The sequence below is a fragment of the Mustelus asterias genome, chromosome 6 (genome assembly GCF_964213995.1).
Source record: "Mustelus asterias chromosome 6, sMusAst1.hap1.1, whole genome shotgun sequence".
Lineage (NCBI taxonomy): Eukaryota > Metazoa > Chordata > Chondrichthyes > Carcharhiniformes > Triakidae > Mustelus > Mustelus asterias.
In genome coordinates, this window is record NC_135806.1 from 140,544,340 (window position 1) to 140,562,510 (window position 18,171).

General features: G+C 47.4%; 2 protein-coding genes across 2 annotated transcripts in view; one reads left to right on the forward strand and one right to left on the reverse strand.

Moving 5' to 3' along the window:
* The window catches only part of LOC144495190 (uncharacterized), a 984,403-nt gene that overhangs the window by 712,039 nt on the left and 254,193 nt on the right, over positions 1 to 18,171 (forward strand). The window lies entirely within an intron of this gene.
* Positions 118 to 18,171, reverse strand: part of hmgcs1 (3-hydroxy-3-methylglutaryl-CoA synthase 1 (soluble)) — a 27,601-nt gene continuing 9,547 nt past the window's right edge. The window contains exons 4-9 of the mRNA XM_078215205.1: positions 15,385 to 15,555; positions 12,817 to 12,985; positions 12,541 to 12,711; positions 12,201 to 12,433; positions 4,568 to 4,734; positions 118 to 1,512 (exon numbers count right to left, since the gene is read on the reverse strand). Coding sequence (XP_078071331.1) covers positions 1,423 to 1,512; positions 4,568 to 4,734; positions 12,201 to 12,433; positions 12,541 to 12,711; positions 12,817 to 12,985; positions 15,385 to 15,555 — 1,001 coding nt within the window. The 3' untranslated portion in view covers positions 118 to 1,422. The remainder of the gene's footprint in view (positions 1,513 to 4,567; positions 4,735 to 12,200; positions 12,434 to 12,540; positions 12,712 to 12,816; positions 12,986 to 15,384; positions 15,556 to 18,171) is intronic.

The window sequence follows — 18,171 nt, forward strand, 5'->3', positions numbered from 1 at the left end:
CCTTTCTCGTGCAATCACATCCTTTCTAGAGTGTGGCAGGTGAATGGCCCACAGTGCTCTCGCTGTGGCCTAACGAGTGTTTGATACAGGCTCCATCAAAACCTCCCTGCTCGGATTTGATTTGATTTGATTTATTATTGTCACATGTATCAGTATACAGTGAAAAGTATTGTTTCTTACGCGCTATACAGACAAAGCATACCGTTCATAGAGAAGGAAACGAGAGGGTGCAGAATGTAGTGTTACAGTCATAGCTAGGGTGTAGAGAAAGATCAACTTAATGCAAGGTAGGTCCATTCAAAAGTCTGACAGGGAAGAAGCTGTTCTTGAGTCGGTTGGTACGTGACCTCAGACTTTTGCATCTTTTTCTGAGGTCACGTACTATGCCTCAGCTCATGAAGTATCCCATATGCCTTCTGAACCAGCTTATCTACCCGTCCTGCTGCCTTCAGGCACCTAAGGACATGCATTCCAAGATCCCTCTCGTCCTCTGTACTTCCTAGCATCCTATCGTTCATCGTGTATTCCCCTTGCCTTGTTCGTCTTCCCATTTATAAACCTGTTCTTCCTCACATGCTGTCCCACAGGTTTCCTTTCACACAGATGCTTTTCCTGATACGTTCCCAGATTCCCGCACCCTCATGCTCTTACACAGACACTCTCATCCAGACTCCCGCTGCTTTGTACAGATGCTCTCTGCGATTCCCACTCTTTCCTACAGAAATGTGTTGTTAAAACTTTTTTTTTTTCAGGAAACTGGACTCAAAAGGTACTTAGTTGCGCATGCGAGTTTGTGTTTTCTTTGTTTTTTTTTTAATTTAAAAAGAACTTTACAACATAACTCAAATTTGATAACTACTTTGAAACGTGTGCAGGTTCAGAGTTTTGTTGTCTTACATTTTGGATTAAATTAAAACGCTGCACAATGAGAAACAGTAGCTGGGGTTTGTGGGGATGATGCAGAAATGAACGGCTGAGATTGTCTGCACGTCATTGGTATGTGAACCAACTCACTGCACAGGCATAAATATCATACAACACAGAGAAGTGGAGAGGGCGGGGGGGATAGCTAAATTACAGAGCGGTAAAAGAGGGATAGGGGGAACCACGGATCCAATGCAAGACACGAGTGTTCACCCCATATGCACAATAAACAGCAGAATTTTAAAATTACAGTGTTCGATTGCAAATGAAGTTAAAAAAACAGTGCTTTGCTGCAAAGTGACTGTACATTAGGCAGCGGGTCTGGAACACCTTGCCTGCAGAGGATCAAGGATTCCGTTTCAGATGTGTGTCCAGCAATGCTTCCCCTGGACTGACAGGAATCCCATTCATCATCAGACTGGTTAGAACGGGGTCTGGGTGGGGAGGGATGCTTCTCTCTCTCTCTCTCCTCTCCCCCACCCCAGCCCGGCGGTCAACTCAGTGCTCTCCGTTGCTGACGTTGGCAGTCGTGGGTTGCGTGGCTGTTGCCGGGATCCTGGGCATTTTCTTGGCAGGGCTTGGTGCGCACTGTGAATGACACGGACATCTTTAGAACGTCAACCCCATAACAGACCCGTCAGCTTACAGCCACGCCAGCCACCTCCCACACCCCATCACCAGACCCAGCACACAGTCACTCAACATCTCCATCAACCCCACCAGATCTCTAAGCTCTACTGCTCCCCCCCCACCCCTCCAATCCAGTCTCTCTCCTGAAACACAAACCCGTTTTCCAATCCATTCATTTTATTTTTCTTCTTTCGTGGGATGTGACCATCACTGACTAGGTCAGCATTACCCCTTCCTAATTACCCCTTGAGAAGGTGGTGGTGGTGAGTTACCTTTTTGAATCACTGCAGTCTCTGTTTTTGTTAGGGAGGGAATTCCAGGATTTTGACCCAGCGACTGTGAAGGAACGACGATATATTTCCAAGTCAGGACGGTGAGTGACTCGGAGGAGAACTTGCAGGTGGTGGTGTTCCCAGGTATCTGCTGCCTTTATCCTAAGGACAAGGGCAGCAGATACCTGGGAACACCATCACCTGGAGATGGTAGCGGTCACATGTTTGGGTGGCTGTTACTGTGTGTCGGTGGTGGAGGGGGTGAGTGTTTAAGGTGGTGAAAGGGGTGCTAATCAAGTGGGCTGCTTTGTCCTGGATGGTGTTGAGCTTCTTGAGTGTTGTTGGAGCTGCACCCATCCAGGCAAGTGGGGAGTATTCCATCACACTCCTGACTTGTGCCTTGTAGATGGTGGACAGGCTTTTGGGAGTCAGAGGAGTTACTCGTCGCAGGATTCTCAGCCTCGAACCTGCTCCTGGAGCCACCGTATTTAATGGCTGATGCAGTTGTTTTTGGTCAATGGTAACCCCCAGGATGTTGATGGTGGGAGATTCAGTGATGGTAATGACAAGGGGCGATAGTTAGATTCTCTCCTGTTGGAGATGGTCATTGCCTGGCACTTGTGTGGTGTGAATGTTATTTGCCACTTGTCAGCCCAAGCCTGGATATTGTCCAGGTCCTGCTGCATTTGAACATGGGCTGCTTCAGTATCTGAGTCGTCGCGAATGGTGCTGAACATTGTGCAATCATCGACGAACATCCCCACTTCTGACCTTATGATGGAGGGAAGGTCATTGATGAAGCAGCTGAAGATGGTTGGGTTTAGGACGTTACCCTGAGGATCTCCTGCAGTGATGTCCTGGAGCTGAGATGATTGATTTTCAACCACCATAACCATCTTCCTTCGTGCCAGGGTAATGCTTTGGGAACCTGGGTTCGAATCCCACCACAACAGATGGTGAAATTTGAATTTAATTAAAAGAAATGGAATTTAAAAATCCAGCGCTGACCATGAAACTATTATTGATTGGTGAACCATATGGGTTTTTACAACAATGTCCTTTAGGGAAGGAAACTGCCATCCTTACCAGGTCTTCCTGATTCCCATTGACTCCAGTTTTATGAGGGCTCCTCCGTGCCATATTCCGTGAAGTTTTTTTAAAAATTCGTCCATGGGATGTGGGCGTCACTGGCTCGGGCAGCATTTATTGCCCATCCCTAATTGCCCTTGTTCAGAGGGCATTTAAGAGTCAACCACATGTAGGCCAGACCAAGTAAGGATGGCAGATTTCCTTCCCTAAAGGACATTAGTAAACCAAATGGGTTTTTCCCCACAATTGACAATGGTTTCATGGTCATCAGTAGATTCTTAATTCCAGATATTTTTTATTGAATTCAAATTCCACCATCTGGGATTTGAACCCAGGTCCTCAAAGCATTTCCCAGGGTCTCTGGGTTACTAACCCAGTACGCCACCATCTTCCCTAGTTACCTTTATGTCAAGGGCTGTCACTCTCACCTCACCTCTGGAGTTCAGCTCTTTTGTCCATGTTTGAACCAAGGCTGTAATGAGGTCAGGAGCTGAGTGACCCTGGCGAAACCCAAACTGGGCGTCACTGAGCAGGTTATTGCTGAGCAGGTGCTGCTTGATAGCGCTGTCGATAACCCCTTCCATCACTTTACTGATTATTGAGAGTAGACTGATTGGGTGGTAATTGGCCGGGTTGGATTTGTCCTGTTTCTTGTGTACAGGTCATACCTGGGCAATTTTCCACATTGCCGGGTAGATGCCAGTGTTGTAACTGGAAGAGCTTGGCTAGGGGAGCAGCAAGTTCTGGAGCACAAGTCTTCAGTACTATTGCTGGAATGTTATCAGGGCCCATTGCCTTTGCAGTATCCAGCACCTCCAGCTGTTTCTTGATATCACATGGAGTGAATTGGATTGGCTGGAGACTGGCATCCGAGATGCTGGGGACCACTGGAGGAGGCCGAGATGGATCATCCACACTGCATTTCTGCAAATGCTTCAGCCTTATCTTTCACACTGATGCGCTGGGCTCCTCCATCATTGAGGATGGGGATATTTGTGGACCCTCCTCCTCCAGTGAGTTGTTAAATTGTCCACCACCACTCACGACTGGATGTGGAAGGACTGCAGAGCTTAGACCTGATCCGTTGTTGTGGGATTACTTAGCTGTCTATCACTTGCTGTTTGACATGCAAGTTGTTCTGTTTGGTAGCTTCACCAGGTTGACACCTCATGTTTAGGTCTGCCTGGTGCTGCTCCTGGCATGCCCTCCTGCACTCTCCATTGAACCAGGGTTCAATCCCCTGGCTTGATGGTAATGGTTGAGTGGGGGATGTGTCAGACCATGAGGTTACAGATTGTGCTGGAGTACAGTTCCGCTGCTGTCGATGGCCCACAGCGCCTCATGGTTGCCAGATCTCGATGGATCTGTTTGAAATGTATCCCATTTAGCACAATAGGAGTGTCACACAACACTGTCCACACTGTCCACTAACTGATTTCACACCTCAATAGCCCCTGTTCTGAGTGAAGGTAAACTTCCGATTTCCCTTCTCACTTCAGACCACTCCACCCTTAATCCCTGCCTGCTGGGACTTGCAGCTCAGGGAAAGTTCTTCCTGGGTCCAAACATCGTCAGTTCCCTTCAATAACTTTTAAAATCCTTCAATAGGTCTGTTGGAAATCGGGTGAAATCACCTTTGGGGTCCCGCATACCTCAGTTGTGGCGGTGTTGCCATGGAGATCACCCAGCCCAGCCTCAAAGCTCCCGTTCTCAATGATGGGCCGCCTGGCGTAGTCACGGCGATGCTTCTCGTCAATGTGGGTGAGGTACCAGGTACCGGGGAAAAGGTCCTCGACTGAACCCTGAGGCTGGTGATTCGCTGCAGGAAGGAAACCAAAACAAATCAGACAAACACGGGGGAGAGGGGGAGAGGGGGAGACTCACACTGATACTGTAACCAGTGGGGGGGGGGGGGGGGGGGGGGGGGGGATCCCGGGTATGGAAGGATTTTCTTATGAGGAGAGGTCAAGTAGGTTGGGTCTGTACTCGTTGGAGTTTCGAAGAATGAGAGGCCACCTTATTGAGATATCTTGGATTTTCAGGGGCTTGACAGGGTAGATGCTGAGAGGTTGTTTCCCTTTGTGGGAGAGTCTGGGACCAGAGTCTCAGAGTAAGGGGTGACCCATTTAAGACAGATGAAAAAATAATAGGGTTAGAGAAGGATTACAATATGTGTATGTGAATGCACGGAATGTGGTAAACAAGATTGGTGAGTCAGACACAAATTGCCATCAGCAAACAGGATGTTGTGACTATAACAGAGAATTGGCTTAAAGAAAGGTAGGACTGAATGTGAAATGATCCTGTTTACAAGGCATTCAGGAAAGATCGGAAAGGAAGAAAGCAGCATTTATCGAGAGCACTGCGCGAAGAGGATGAACCTGAGAGGTCAAGGACGGAATCCATTCCGCCAGAACTCAGGAACAAAAAGGTTACATTGCTTCGTATAGTCCATAGAAACATAGAAAATAGGAGCAGGAGGAGGCCATTCGGCCCTTCGAGCCTTGCACCACCATTCAAGATGATCATGGCTGATCATGCACTTCCAATATTCCACTCCCGCTTTCTCTCCACACCCCTTGATCCCTTTAACTGCAAGGGCCACGTCCAGCTCCCTCTTGAACATATCTAACGAACTGGCCCCAACAGCTTTCTGTGGTAGAGAATTCCACAGGTTCACTACTCTCTGAGTGAAGAAAATCTTCCTCATCTTAGTCCTGAATGGCTTACCCCGAGTTCTGGACTTCCCCGACGTCAGGTAGAAAATACAATTGGACTGAATACAGAGTATAGAAAGTTCAGGGGGAGGTGAAGAAGCAAAGAGTGTATGAAAAGTGACTGGAGCAGATTGGAGTTTGGACGTTCTCCCCGTGTCTGCGTGGGTTTCCTCCCACACTCCAAAGATGTGCGGGTTAGATGGATTGGCCATGGTAGATATTTGGGGTCATGGGGATAGGGTGAGGGGAGGGAGGAGGAGGCCTGGGTGAGATGCTTTGTTGGAGAGTCAGTACAGGCTTGATGGGCTGAATGGCGGCCTCCTGCACTCTCGGGATTCTATGGATCTAACATAAATGGAAATCCTAAAGTCTTCTATAGGCATAGAAATAGCAATACAGTGGCAAAAGGAAGAATATGGATGCTGGGTATGTACATGGAGTTAGGAGGGATGGCTGAGGTATTAAAATACTTTTGCATCTGTCTTACCAAGTTTGATGATAATGTGCCTTTAACAAATGTACTTATATCATGTTTCTTGTAAGGGGTTTAAAATTCAGCTGTTTTTACAAGGTGCCGATTTGTCTGGGCAACAGGTAGCTCAAATGTTGAGAATGCTGAATAATAGCTGATTTTAGCTAATGGTGTGTTTGTCTAAACAGAGTTAATACATTTGGATAAAAGCAAAATACTGCAGATGCTGGAATCTGAAACAAAAACAGAAAATGCTGGAAAAATCTCAGCAGGTCTGACAGCATCTGTGGGGAGAGGATAGAGCCAACTTTTTGAGTCTGGATGACGCAGATTTTCCAGCATTTTCTGTTTTGGTTAATACATTTGTGTTTACTTAGGGTTCCCTTGGGGTCAGATTAGAGTTTTGATTAGGTGATTGACACAGAGTCATGTGCCAATTGGAGGAGCTTGCAGGGAAGATGGGTTCATGAAGGGAAGGTCATGTTTGACTAATTTGGTGGAATTCTTGAGAACATTACATGTGCAGTGGACAATGGGGAACCTGTGGATGTGGTGTATCTGGATTTCCAGAAGGCATTTGACAAGGTGCCGCACCAACGACTGCAAAATGGACTATTATTTAAATGGTAAAAAATTGCAGCATGCTGCTGTGCAGAGGGACCTGGGTGTCCTTGTGCAGGAATCTCAAGGAGTTGGTTTGCAGGTGCAGCAGGTAATTAAGAAGGCAAATGGAATTTTGTCCTTCATTGCTAGAGGGATGGAGTTTAAAAACAGCGAGGTTATGTTGCAGCTGTATAAGGTGTACCCTACTACTCTCCCTAACCTACACTTCCCGGCATACTAAGGAGCAATTTAGCATGGCTAATCCACCCTAACCCACACATGTTTGGACTGTGGGAGGAAACTGGAGCATCCGGAGGAAAACCTCTCTGGTTTTTCTGGTTGGCGATCAGTGACTAGTGGTGTGCCTCAGGGATCAGTGTTGGGACCGTAATTGTTTACGATTTACATAGATGATTTGGAGTTGGGGACCAAGTGTAGTGTGTCAAAATTCGCAGATGACACTAAGATGGGTGGAAGAGCAAAGTATGCAGAGGACGCTGAAAGTCTGCAAAGGGATATAGATAAGCTAAGTGAGTGGGCGAGGGTCTGGCAGATGGAGTACAATGTTGGTAAATGTGAGGTCATCCATTTTGGTAGGAATAACAGCAAAATGGTAAAAAATTGCAGCATGCTGCTGTGCAGAGGGACCTGGGTGTCCTTGTGCAGGAATCTCAAGGAGTTGGTTTGCAGGTGCAGCAGGTAATTAAGAAGGCAAATGGAATTTTGTCCTTCATTGCTAGAGGGATGGAGTTTAAAAACAGTGAGGTTATGTTGCAGCTGTATAAGGTGCTGGTGAGGCCACACCTGGAGCACTGTGTACAGTTTTGGTCTCCTTACTTGAGAAAGGATAAACTGGCACTGGAGGGAGTGCAGAGGAGATTCACTAGGTTGATTCTGGAGTTGAGGGGGTTACATAGATAGATACATAGAACAGTACAGCACAGAACAGGCCCTTCGGCTCACGATGTTGTGCCGAGCTTTATCTGAAACCAAGATCAAGCTATCCCACTCCCTATCATCCTGGTGTGCTCCATGTGCCTATCCAATAACCGCTTAAATGTTCCTAAAGTGTCTGACTCCACTATCACTGCAGGCAGTCCATTCCACACCCCAACCACTCTCTGCGTAAAGAACCTACCTCTGATATCCGTCCTGTATCTCCCACTACGAACCCTATAGTTATGCCCCCTTGTAATAGCTCCATCCACCCGAGGAAATAGTCTTTGAACGTTCACTCTATCTATCCCCTTCATCATTTTATACACCTCTATTAAGTCTCCCCTCAGCCTCCTCCGCTCCAGAGAGAACAGCCCTAGCTCCCTCAACCTTTCCTCATATGACCTACCCTCCAAACCAGGCAGCATCCTGGTAAATCTCCTCTGCACTCTTTCCAGCGCTTCCACATCCTTCTTATAGTGAGGTGACCAGAACTGCACACAATATTCCAAATGTGGTCTCACCAAGGTCCTGTACAGTTGCAGCATAACCCCACGGCTCTTAAACTCCAACCCCCTGTTAATAAAAGCTAACACACTATAGGCCTTCTTCACAGCTCTATCCACTTGACTGGCAACCTTTAGAGATCTGTGGATATGGACCCCAAGATCTCTCTGTTCCTCCACAGTCTTCAGAACCCTACCTTTGACCCTGTAATCCACATTGAAATTAGTCCTACCAAAATGAATCACCTCACATTTATCAGGGTTAAACTCCATTTGCCATTTTTCAGCCCAGCTTTGCATCCTATCTATGTCTCTTTGCAGCCTACAACAGCCCTCCACCTCATCCACTACTCCACCAATCTTGGTGTCATCAGCAAATTTACTGATCCACCCTTCAGCCCCCTCCTCTAAGTCATTAATAAAAATCACAAAGAGCAGAGGACCAAGCACTGATCCCTGAGGCACACCGCTAGCAACCTGCCTCCAATCCGAAAATTTTCCATCGACCACCACCCTCTGTCTTCGGTCAGACAGCCAGTTACCTATCCAATCGGCCAACTTTCCCTCTATCCCACACCTCCTCACTTTCATCATAAGCCGACCATGGGGGACCTCATCAAATGGTTGGCTTATGAGGAGAGACTGAGTAGACTGGGGCTATACTCATTGGAATTCAGAAGAATGAGGGAGATCTTATGGAAACATACAAGATTATGAAGGGAATAGATAAGATAGAAGCAGGGAAGTTGTTTCCACTGACGGGTGAAACTAGAACTAGGGGGCATAGCTTCAAAATAAGGGGAAGCAGATTTAGGACTGAGTTGAGGAGGAATTTCTTCACACAAAGGATTGTGAATCTGTGGAATTCCCTGCCCAGTGAAGCAGTTGAGGCTACCTCATTAAATGTTTTTAAGGTAAGGATCGATACATTTTTGAACAGTAAAGGAATTAAGGGTTATTGTGAGCAGGTGGGTAAGTGGAGCTGAGTCCACGAAAAGATCAGCCATGATCTTATTGAATGGCGGAGCAGGCTCAAGGGACCAGAGGCCTACTCCTGCTCCTAGTTCTTATATTCTTATGCACAGTTTCTCTTTTATTTTAAAAGTCAGTTATGCTGTCTGGTTCTGAAAGAAACAAGACGTATCTCTCTGTTTCTCTTTCTCCAGAAGTGCTCTGAGAACTCTAAGACTGGCAACCTACGTACAAGCATGTAAGCCTAATGTTTGCTAACTGATTTTGAAGAAGAGTTTTAAGTCTGTAAGAGGAATATTGCTTGAATTGGAACTCATAGGGATGGGTTAGCAGTTAAAAATTGTACCTTGTCATGTTTTAAGTATTGTTCAATTGGTAAATGTTAAGCTGATTCATGTTATAGTTAAACAGTGTTGTTAAATAAAGTTTGTTTTGATAAAAGCTTCCTGGTTTGTCAGTAGAATCACACCTGGAGTGAAACAGCTTATCTTCACATTAATGCAAATTGTTGGGGTCCAGTCTAACTTCATAACATACCTTGGGGTTTCTGATCTGCACCCTAACACAAGGAAGAAGAGGCTACCCAGGACATGGTGAAAAAGGAGGCAATTCAGACAGTAAAAGGATTTAAGATGGAAAAGAACGACTGACTGTATTTAAAGTTGATAAGTTAAAGGGACTGGATGAGATGTACTCTTGGATACTGAGAGAAGCGAACATGGAAAAATATGTCCAGTGCTTTGCAATTTCAAGTTTTGCTTTGAATTGGGACTGGTGCTGGAGGACTGGAGAATTGACAGCATTACACCCTTGTTCAAAAAAAAAGTGTAAAGATAAGCCCAGCAACAACTTGGGTGATGGGAAACCTCCAGAAACAGTAATTCAGGACAAAGTTAATAGTCACCTGGACAAATGCAAGTTAATAAAGGAAATTATGCATGGATTTAAGAGAAAATTCTGTTTGATTAACCTGCTGGAGTGTTTTTGAAGAGGGAACAGTGGGGGTTGATGAGGGTAATGCTGTTGATGTGGTGTAAATGGACTTCTGTAATAATTGCGAGGCTCAACAACTACTCGGCAGATGAAAGTAACAAAATTGTTTTATTTGAATTAACCTTTGCACGAGGGAGGACAACGAAAACCACCTAACTCCTCAACTCCGAGAGTCAACTGTCAGCGCTCAAGCTCTGCTCGGCAAACTTGGATTCAACTCAACCGCTGCTACACTCCTGAAATCATGTTCAACTGCCACTCCGTGCGCTCAGACTGGCGCTGAACCAGCGCGGCGCATCTCCCCCCCCCCCCTTTAAGTTCTTTACAATCTTATTTATGAACTATTTACAATAGACAATACTGTAGACCGGAGAGTCCAATTCCAAACTGCTTTGACGATACCGGCAGTGTATCCAAAAAGTTGAGAGCCAACACTTTCTTGTGGTATTGTTGGTGGTGGTATAGTTCGAGGCAGATCAGGGCATCTGTGTTCGATAGCTTGTTACCTGGTCTGTGTTGGAACGAGTAGTTTTATGCTGCGAGAAGCCCACTGCTGGACTCTGGATGGTGCAATTGGAGGAATAGGCTTGTCCTCGCAAAATAACCCTAAATAGTGGCCTGTCGGGGATGATCACAAAGTGATGCCTGTAAACACACTGCTGGCATTTTTAATATATAAACCCAGTTCTCAGTCTGAAAGACGGGCTGGTTAGATGCATCGACCCAAACAGGCGCCGGACTGTGGTGACTAGGGGATCTTCACAGTAACTTCATTGCAGTGTTAATGTAAGCCTTACTTGTGACTAATAAATAAAGTTTTCTACAGCCCTCTGTGGTATAGAATTCCACAGATTTACTCCCCTCTGCGAGAAAAAATTCCTCCTCATCTCTGTCTAAGATAGGTGACCCCCTCACTCTGAGACTCTGTCCTCTGGTCCCAGACTCTCCCACAAGGGGAAACAACCTCTCAGCATCGACCCTGTCAACCCCCTGAGAATCCGATATGTCTCAATAAGGTTGCCTCTCATTCTTCAAAACTCCAACGAGTACAGACCCAACCAACTCGAGAAGAATCTCAGAGTTTCATAGAAACTTATAAAATTCTAACAGGATTAGACAGGGTAGGTTCAGAAAGAATGCCTGAAGTGAGGAGAAATTTCTTCACCCAGAGGGTGGTGCGCGTACACGCACCGCTCCGTGCTCTCAGGCTCGCGTACAAACACCGCTCCGTGCTCTCAGACCCGCGTACAAGCGCCGCTCCGTGCTCTCGGGTGCGCGCACCACCGCTGCGCAGTGTACTCTGCTGCACTACCACAACTTCCAAAAAGGCATTCGATACAATGCCACACAAGACTGGAGAGAGAAGTTATAGCTCATGGAATAGGATAGAAAATAGCAATATAGATACAAAATTGGCAGAGTAAAGGTTAATAGATGTTTTCAGGCTGGGAGAAGGTCTGTAATGGAGTTCCCCAGGGATAGTGTTGGGACCCTTGCTTTTCCTGATATATATGAATGACCTAGACCTTTGTGTACAAGGAACAATTTCAAAGTCTGAAGACGCTAAGAACTTGACAACATTGTGAACTGTGAGGATAGTGTAGAAATTCACATGGACAAGTTTATGGAATGGGGGTGGACAGGTGGCACGGGAAGTTCAACACAGAGAAGTTTGAGGTGATTTATTTTGATAGAGGGAGTATGGAGGGATGGTGTAAAACAGGGGGTACAATTCTAAACGGGGTGCAGGTACAGAGGGATTTGGGTGTACAGTATGTAGGTACAGCAGGGAATTAGGACGACAAATAAAACACTGGTGATTTTTGCAAGGGGAATGGAATATAAAAACAAGGAAGTTTTTCTCTAACTGTACAGAGCCAATGGGTGAAATCCAAAGGTGTGGGGGTTCGGTGGATTGGCCATCTTAAATTGACCCTTAGTGTCAGTGGGGATTAACAGGATAAATACGTGAGGGTTACGGGAATAGGGCTCGGTGGGATTGTCATCAGTGCAGGCTCGATGGGCCGAATGGCCTCTTTCTGTGCTATAGGGATGCTACGATTTTATGAAGTGTTGATGATCTTACCCAAGTGGTGGGTCTCTTCCCTCAGCTTCATGCTGGTGGCGAACATTTCTGGTGACACCTTCTTTCGGGAATCCAGCCTGGCCTTAAGGTCCGACAGGCTGGACACCAGCTTGTCCAGCGCAGAGCCTGGGGTGGCGTCCTGGGTCACACGGAGCGAGTACAGGGTGGCAGCGAATCCCGAGCCATAGGAAAACAGGCCAATCCTCTGACCAGCCAACTGCTGGGCCGAACGCCTGCGGGACAAGGAAGCGGTGTCACTGCCGAGCATACCAGCGGGCACAGAGTGAGACAGGGAGCTGTGGCACGGAGAGAGGGAGGGGGAGAGGCAGAGGGTACTTACTGGCCCAAGATGGCAGACAAACAGCCGTAGACAGAGGGTGTATACATGTTGCCATTCTGGTTGGAGACCATCAGAGAGGGTTGCGTCTTCTGCTTAAAGATATCGGCGCTGGCTTTCAGGAAAGCTTTCTCCACGTCCCGGTCAAAGTATGTGTCCTCCAGCTTCACATCTCTGTGAACGAACAGGGGAGCACGTTAATGCCAGCAAGGCTGAACATCAAACCCTGACATTGACATCTCTGAGAATCAGTGCTTGGCCTAAAGGTTGGCCACTCACCTGAAGGCCTCAAGGCCAGTAAAGGTACCACTCTGGGTGTTGGGGTTGGAGTCACGGAGGAAGTCGTTGAGCAGCAGACGACCCACGGATTTCTGGACCAGTTTGCAGTAGGGGGTGTGGAACACCATGTATTCAAAGTCCTGCAGAGTGAAGCGGGCATCGCTGCCCTCTGGGGGGGAAAAAAGGGTCACAGATTACTGCTGTGTGCCAGAAAGTGAACCACTTGTCAGCACCAAGTGCTCCCAGGTGGGGAACAGTGCAGCCCCCTCGACAATCACATCACATTTCCATACAAACAGGAAGAGAGCAGCTGGTGTGGCGAGCCTGTCCCATACACTCGGGACTGCCTAAATCTTCAATTAAAACCAATCAGCAAACCTACTGGAACACTGGTCTCTTTGTCAAAGAGGGCTGGATTACAAACAGGAGTAAATGCTTCAGTTGTATCAGTTTGGCTTGATGGGAGTACACTGCATCTCAGACAAACAGAAACTCTACATCTGCCAATGTCCCAGTATTTATAATTTGGGTAAAGTGGGTTCTGTCCACGGCAGGGACCCGGGCTGATGTGAGAAATCAGCTCAACATTTAATCCGAGTACATTGTTGGTAGCATTGAGGGAGCTTTACTCTGTATCTAACCCCGTGCTGTACCTGTCCTGAGAGTGTTTGAGGGGGGCAGTGCAGAGGGAGCTTTACTCTGTATCTAACCCCGTGCTGTACCTGTCCTGGGAGTGTTTGATGGGGACAGTGTAGAGGGAGCTTTACTCTGTATCTAACCCCGTGCTGTACCTGTCCTGGGAGTGTTTGATGGGGGGACAGTGTAGAGGGAGCTTTACTCTGTATCTAACCCCGTGCTGTACCTGTCCTGGGAGTGTTTGATGGGGGGACAGTGTAGAGGGAGCTTTACTCTGTATCTAACCCCGTGCTGCACCTGTCCTGGGAGTGTTTGATGGGGACAGTGTAGAGGGAGCTTTACTCTGTATCTAACCCCGTGCTGTATCTGTCCTGGGAGTGTGTGATGGGGACAGTGTAGAGGGAGCTTTACTCTGTATCTAACCCCGTGCTGTACCTGTCCTGGGAGTGTGTGATGGGGACAGTGTAGAGGGAGCTTTACTCTGTATCTAACCCCGTGCTGTACCTGTCCTGGGAGTGTTTGATGGGGGGGACAGTGTAGAGGGAGCTTTACTCTGTATCTCACCCCGTGCTGTACCTGTCCTGGGAGTGTTTGATGGGGACAGTGCAGAGGGAGCTTTACTCTGTATTTAACCCCGTGCTGTACCTGTCCTGGGGGTGTTTGATGGGGGACAGTGCAGAGGGAGCTTTACTCTGTCTCTAACCCCGTGCTGTACCTGTCCTGGGAGTGTTTGATGGGGACAGTGTAGAGGGAGCTTTACTCTGTATCTAACCCCGTGCTGTACCTGTCCTGGGAGTGTTTGATGGGGACAGTGTAGAGGGAGCTTTACTCTGTATCTAACCCCATGCTGTACCTGTCCTGGGAGTGTGTGATGGGGACAGTGCAGAGGGAACTTTACTCTGTATCTAACCCCGTGCTGTACCTGTCCTGGGAGTGTTTGATGGGGACTGTGGAGAGGGAGCTTTACTCTGTATCTAACCCCGTGCTGTACCTGTCCTGGGAGTGTGTGATGGGGACAGTGCAGAGGGAGCTTTACTCTGTATCTAACCCCGTGCTGTACCTGTCCTGGGAGTGTTTGATGGGGACAGTGTAGAGGGAGCTTTACTCTGTATCTAACCCCGTGCTGTACCTGTCCTGGGAGTGTGTGATGGGGACAGTGCAGAGGGAGCTTTACTCTGTATCTAACCCCGTGCTGTACCTGTCCTGGGAGTGTGTGATGGGGACAGTGCAGAGGGAGCTTTACTCTGTATCTAACCCCGTGCTGTACCTGTCCTGGGAGTGTTTGATGGGGACAGTGCAGAGGGAGCTTTACTCTGTATTTAACCCCGTGCTGTACCTGTCCTGGGGGTGTTTGATGGGGACAGTGCAGAGGGAGCTTTACTCTGTATCTAACCCCGTGCTGTACCTGTCCTGGGAGTGTTTGATGGGAACAGTGCAGAGGGAGCTTTACTCTGAATTTAACCCCGTGCTGTACCTGTCCTGGGGGTGTTTGATGGGGACAGTGCAGAGGGAGCTTTACTCTGTATCTAACCCCGTGCTGTACCTGTCCTGGGAGTGTTTGATGGGGACAGTGTAGAGGGAGCTTTACTCTGTATCTAACCCCATGCTGTACCTGTCCTGGGAGTGTGTGATGGGGACAGTGTAGAGGGAGCTTTACAATGTACAAAATGCTCCATTCTCCGGGACAAATAACTCTCCTCGGTTTTGGATGGAGGATTGTTAATTTCAACATGTGAAAACGCGACAATATTTTGTTACTGGTCTCGATTAGTTTGAGAACAGTTTTCACTGAGGGGTGCGGGAGAGGTAAATAGTTTAAAGTAGTAAAGAGGATGAAACTGCCCCAGTGGGGGGATTGCCTGAAGCAAGAAGGAGGTCAAGTCACTTCTTCAAGATCCTACGAGCCTCGTGCAGCTGAATGCAGGGACTCACCTTTCTGTTTCTGTGCCTGGTACTTGTTGCAGTAAACATTGTAGCAGTGATCCAGGGCACTGAGGTAGCATTGAATGGAAAGTTTCCCGTCCACCACAGGGTATTCTGACACCATGTCTGGCTTGTAGAAATCATATGCATGCTGCATATGTGTTCCTCGGAGTCCTGCGAGTGATGGATACAGTCAGTCATTACATTCACAAACCTGGGACTCTGAACACAGCACCAACCTTCCGACAGCGCACACAGATATTGTTACAGACTCACATCTAACTGGGTGAGTGAGAGCGCCAACGCACCCGCAGCAACTAAGATCAAAGCACAGAAATTCCCTCAATCACAGCTTCAAATCCCACTCCAGATACTCCCGCACATAACCTAGGTTAACACTCCAGCACTGAGGGAGTGCAGCACTGTCAGAGGTGTTGTATTTCAGATGCTATGTTAAACTGTCTGCCCTCTCAGATACATGCCCAAGATCTCATAGAACACAGAAACCCTACAGTGCAGAAAGAGGCCATTTGGCCCATCGAGTCTGCACCGTCCACAATCCCACCCAGGCCCTACCCCCATATCCCTACATATTTACCCGCTAATCCCTCTACCAACGCATCTCAGGACACTAAGGGGCAATTTTAGCATGGCCAATCAACCTAACCCGAACATCTTTGGACTGTGGGAGGAAACCGGAGCACCCGGAGGAAACCCACGCAGACACGAGGAGAATGTGCAAACTCCACAGAGACAGTGACCCGAGTTAGGAATCGAACCCAGGTCCTTGGAGCTGTGAAGCAGCAGTGCTATCACTGTGCTACCGTGCCGCCGAACAAAGAAGAGCGGAAAGTTTTCACTGAATAAAAGCAAATTAATGCGGATACTGGAATCTGAAACCAAAAGAGAAAATGCTGGAAAATCTCAGCAGGTCTGGCAGCATCTGTAAGAATGCTGTAAGGATTCTCGCCTTACAGATGCTGCCAGACCTACTGAGATTTTCCAGCATTTTCTCTTTTGGGAAGTTTTCACTGTTGCCCTTGGCCAATATTTATCCCTCAGCCAAGAACAGAAATTGTCAAATTTCTTGCATTACAACAGTCACTACAAGGTTAGGCCGTAAGACGCAGGAGCAGGAGGAGGCCATTCGGCCCATCGAATCTGCTCCACCATTCAGCGAGATCGTGATTGATCTGATATAATCCTCAACTCCACTTTCCTGCCTTATCCCCATAACCCCCCGATTCCCTGACTGATCAAAAATCTGTCTATCTCAGCCTTGAACATTCTTAATGGCCCAGCTCTGGGTCATTACGGTGGCATGGAGGCACAGTGGTTAGCACTGCTGCCACAGAGCCAGGGACCCAGGTTCTATTCCCGGCTTGGGTCAGTGTGTGTGTGTGTGGAGTTTGCACGTGGGTTTTCTCCGGGTGCTCCAATCTCTTCCCACAGTCTGAAAGACAGGCTGGTTAGATGCATCGACCCAAACAGGCACTGGACTGTGGTGACTAGGGGATCTTCACAGTAACTTCATTGCAGTGTTAATGTAAGCCTTACTTGTGACTAATAAATAAATAAAGTTTTCTACAGCCCTCTGCGGTATAGAATTCCACAGATTCACTCCCCTCTGCGAGAAGAAATTCCTCCTCATCTCTGTCTAAGATAGGTGACCCCCTCACTCTGAGACTCTGCCCTCTGGTCCCAGACTCTCCCACAAGGGGAAACAATCTCTCAGCATCTACCCTGTCAACCCCCTGAGAATCCGAAATGTCTCAATAAGGTTGCCTCTCATTCTTCAAAACTCCAACGAGTACAGACCCAACCAACTCGAGAAGAATCTCAGAGTTTCATAGAAACTTATAAAATTCTAACAGGATTAGACAGGGTAGGTTCAGAAAGAATGCCTGAGGTGAGGAGAAATTTCTTCACCCAGAGAGTGGTGAATGTGTGGAATTCACTCCCACAGAATGTAGTTGAGATCAAAACGTTGTCGGATTTCAAGAAGAAATTAGTTATAGCTCTTGGTGCTAAAAGGATCAAGGGATATGGGAGGAAGGGGGGGGGGATCAGGATATTGAATTTGATGATCAGCCATGATCAAGATGAATGGCGGAGCAGGCTCGAAGGGCCGAATGGCCCACTCCTGCTTCTAGTTTCTATGCTTTCTACTCAACCTTTCCTCATGAGAAATTCCCACCATACCCAGAATCAACCTTCTCTGGTCTGCTGCCAATGCTGGTCTAGCTTTCCTTAGACAAAGGGACCAGGACTGTTCACAGTATTCCAGGTGTGGCCTAACTAGTTCCCTGTGTCGTATTAGCAAAACATTCCTATTTTTATACTCTGTTCCCTTTGAAATAAAGCTTGTGAAAGACACCATAGAAAAGGGAGTTTCTAATGTCTCAGCACAGACCCATGCTTGAAGATTACAATCCGTTGAGTAAATAAGGTATGTATCAGGACAAGCAGAGAAACGAGTTGCAGGAAACTTTGTATTGCCGAATAATGCGAATTAAACATGATGTTTAACAGAATGAACTGTAACATCACCACTGTCTGCTGGTAGTGAAACAGAACTGCAACAGTAAAATAAAAATTGCTGCTGCCTTCTTGCAGGGAAACTCACAGATGTTGTTACTGCCTTTTAACTTGGTGTTGCGTTGGGTGTATTTCGAGATCCTTTACTCGGCACTGATTGTTGTACACTGGCTGCTTGCCGAGTGCTGTACCATCTCAGCCTGGTGTCAACTGCACTAGGGGCTGTCCCTACCCGCTGCTCACACGTTCTAATCCTGT